The sequence below is a fragment of the Frankliniella occidentalis genome, unplaced genomic scaffold (assembly GCF_000697945.3).
Source record: "Frankliniella occidentalis isolate FOCC.00 unplaced genomic scaffold, Focc_3.1 Scaffold3, whole genome shotgun sequence".
NCBI classification, from domain to species: Eukaryota; Metazoa; Arthropoda; class Insecta; order Thysanoptera; family Thripidae; genus Frankliniella; species Frankliniella occidentalis.
Genome location: NW_026267133.1, coordinates 2,476,291 through 2,479,958, shown reverse-complemented (window position 1 = coordinate 2,479,958; position 3,668 = coordinate 2,476,291). Strand labels below are relative to the sequence as shown.

Sequence of the window (3,668 nt, the reverse complement as noted above, 5' to 3'; positions counted from 1 at the left end):
CTCTACGGGGAAACGACAGACGGGTTTGGAGTCAGAAAAAAAACAACAACTCCAAATGAATCAGGAAGAATACAAATACCTTTCACGATATGCTGATTGCAGATGAAGTTTTAGCCCACCCTTTCCGCTCAGAAAAAGAAAAAGAAAAAAAAAAAATGGAATTATGCAATCAATCTTGTGTACGGATGTCTGGTCAATATAACGAAATTGCTATAATGCATAGTTTCAACCATATATTTTGTCTGAGCGCAAAAGCTGCAAAATATTGTGTGCAGGGTACATAGCAGTAAATGTAATCTTAAACATTGAAACGTCACTCGACTTTTGGAATAAGCGAGGCTTCTAGCGCCCCGCACATGAGGAGGTTTTCGGCTTTGCCAAGCATCATTCTGTACCTATAGTGGCCATATGGCATGATGGGAATGTTCGGAAAAGTCCATTCCAATGTAGCGTTCTCGACCGCGTAAACTCCCTGTAAATATAAGTAATTATAGTTGTTATGTTTATCATGCTCTTGCTTTTAAAGCCTAAAAATATTCAATATTCAATGGCAATTTTACTAGAAAGAAAAAACTGTAAACCAAAAACAGTCTTGTGCTTGCTTACAGGTTGGTGACTGCACATGCCGTTAATTTCTCTCTTCCTAAAAAATAGGTCGTATAATGCAGGGGCACCTGCTCTGTAACGCGTGCATGCTTTGGATTTCACCAAAAAGATAAAGGCGTTTTCCTTCCATTGGTTATTTGACCGAGCATCTAAGATTACTTTCATCTGGAAGGTAAAGATTGGTGAATGTAATCGTTTCTCAACCCTGCACCCAAAAAGCTGAGTTTTTGGACCAAGTACATTGTTCGTACACGATCCTTCAATTTTTCAAGTAAACATCAATTTTAAATCGAGACATTTGCACTTAAAAAATCAAGGATCAAGTCCGATGATTTTTAACAGCAATGTCGTACCCAACAGCTGTCATCAAAAGACATATTTACACCTGTCAAGTTCCCAGTCAGTAGTTGTTTTTCCTTTGGTTTACGCGGGTTGAAGTGCGTCGTGCGCAAATGCCATCTCCACGGAAGCGGGCGCTTATCTGGCTCGCACAAGTAAAAGCGGTCTGTGTACATTATGTAAGGGCCCTATGCGAAAAAGAGACGCAAAACATCACCGTGATATGCATTCTAAAAAGGCGTATTCAGACTTACCAGGAAGGAGTTGATGGCTTTACCATGTGTGCCCCCCTGGCTCATGAGGGCTAGGAGCACGAGTGTGCCTGTTGACATCTTGAAACATTACAATTTACAGGTGCACTTCGCTTAGGTTGGGGCTGCTCTGGTTACCGAGGTCCTCTCCTCTACGAGACCTGTATGCTTGTGCCAGCCAGCACATCATGGGCGGCTGCCATGCAAACACAATATTAGTAACAGGATTTCCCAACAATGAAAATGCTCCATACAAAAAAGGTTTCCGGCAACAATTGTAGCGGCGGTCCGTTTTCGGGGCCGATCGTGAGCTGATTTGATAGTGGCACGCAGTCAACTCGTAAATAACGTACGTACTTCAGCATGTAACCGAGTTCGCCTCGCGTGAGGTGTTGAGTTGGGCCGACTGCCGCACGAGCTATCCCATACTTTGGCAGTGGTAAAACACTGGTAAAAGAACCGAGCAACTTTTAATAAATATTTTACACAGGCTTTATTTGCTGTCTATGTCCTCTGAATGTATTGAAAATTCGAAGTAGAGGGCTTTGAACGAGTATACAGAAGCGGGCTCCGGTTGCGATGCAAGATGTGCGATGCAACATTGACAACCTGGATAGCAAAAAGAGGAAGTAGTGGTAAAAACAAAGTCTGATTTTTTGAGGGAAAAGGGAAAAACTTTCACTCTTCCATATTTGAGAAAAACTTTCTCAGATTTTGAGTAAATTTTTCAAAGATTTCCACATTCTTAAAGATGACTTCCTCAAAATTTTGGAAGTTTTTCACAAACTGTGGGCGATTTGCAGGACTTAAGCTTTTCCCTCACAAATATCACCGTGGAATGCTTTAACAATATGGGTGCATACGTAAACATGCGAGGGCGTCAAGTTAGCGAGAGGAACAAGGATAGTAGCCGCCTCCTTCTGGATAAAGCTCCTCGCTGCGCAGCCGGGCGGGTCCACTTGCGGGGCCCTCCGCCTCCGCTGGGCGCGGGCCGCCGCCGCCGCCGTCCAGGCGCGCCGCTTATTGCAGGTCAATTGGGCCAAAATATGGCGCCGGTCTTATCGGGCCGCCAATAAGGGTCGTTAGCACTAACCGCACGGAAGGGATGCGGTTAGGGGGAGGAGGCGGCGGCGGCCGGGCCGAGCAGAGCGGAGCAGCGGGCAGCGAGGGGGAGCCGCAGCCACAACAAGGAGCGAAAAGCCAATCGTGGTAATTTTGTTTACAAAGGTGACGCAAAGAAGAAGAATAAGCGTGTTTTCACCAAGAGTTTTTCCGTTCTCCTTCGCGAGGAATATTTGCCCCTCGAAAGCCTGTGTGTGTGTGTTTCGATGGCTTGAACGAGCCAATATTTTCAAGCAGCGCAAAAATAAAAGAAAGTAAAACTGGCCGCGCGAGTGCACGTGGGAGAAAAAAGGGCGGCACTTATCGAAAAGAAGCAGTGAGAAGTAGCAGATGAGGTGCTCGCGCGTGGGGCGCGGCGCGGTCGGAAGGGGTGAGAACATCGGTGCCGACACCCTCCGCCGCTTGCCTCCCATTCGGATCACGATGCGCTATCAGGAGCGCCGCGCAACACGTTGGCGCTAATCCCGCCGATTATCTATTAGCCATTATCCCTTATCGGGCCGTTGGATCGGGAGGAGGGAGCGGAGCGCCTTAATCCCGGCGAGACGCGCACTCCGCCCCGAAGTGTGTGGAGGCTGCCCACGGGGCGTTACGGGCCTCCGTGCTGAGCAGCGAAAACCAGAGGAAATAGAAGGTAGCCAAAAAGGGGGTCTCTAAATCTCGTTTGCCTTTTTTATGCGCCTTCCCTGCTATTTTGCACACGGCCTGTCGCGTCACTGACGGCCCCTCCCTTCCGCGATGGTCGTTATCGACTCTCCCCGGTGTCACTATCAACTCTTGGGGGTCTCCCGCGTGGTCATCACCACTCCCTCTCGGCTCGGCGCACCCTTCCTCCCCGGAGAGGCAGCGCCGCACGCCGCGCGGTCCTGCCCCCAGGGCGGCGCCGCCGGGCTGCTGCTGGTGGGGCTGCCGGTGATCCGGCTTAGCCGGGGACACCCCGGTCTAAACTGCTGAGCCGGGAGAGAACCGCGAGATAAAATTAAATCGAAAAAGCAATCAGGCCGAGTCATGACGGCGACGCGACGGCGACGAGCTGCACCAGCAACATCTCTTCCAGCAAGGCCGCGGGAGATTCGTTATTCCCAGCCGGAGGATATACTCCAGCTTCACTTTTCTTTGCAGTGTTATTGGAGAATACCCGTGAGGGGTTGGGTTGGATTTGATCTGGACCGAGGCTTTCGCGGCGGCGGCGTATTCAATGCCCCACGCCCCGCCACGAGGCGGACTACGCTGCGGGGCCCAGATGGTGTCCGAGGCGATGTGTGCGAGGGCTCACGTCTGGGGGCTTACGGCGGCGGCCGCGTGGGGCCGGCGGGGGCGGCGACAGAGGGGCGTGCCGGGGCGGGGGGG

General features: G+C 50.5%; 1 protein-coding gene across 1 annotated transcript; it reads right to left on the bottom strand.

The window, feature by feature from the left end:
• Positions 1-248: 248 nt before the first annotated feature.
• Positions 249-1,346, bottom strand: LOC113211870 (uncharacterized). Its single transcript, XM_026430390.2, has 4 exons — positions 1,200-1,346; positions 960-1,133; positions 607-771; positions 249-472 (listed from the first exon to the last, which is right to left on the bottom strand). The coding sequence occupies exons 1-4, from the start codon at positions 1,275-1,277 to the stop codon at positions 314-316; spliced, it is 576 nt and encodes a 191-aa protein (XP_026286175.1). The 5' UTR covers positions 1,278-1,346; the 3' UTR covers positions 249-313.
• Positions 1,347-3,668: the final 2,322 nt, after the last annotated feature.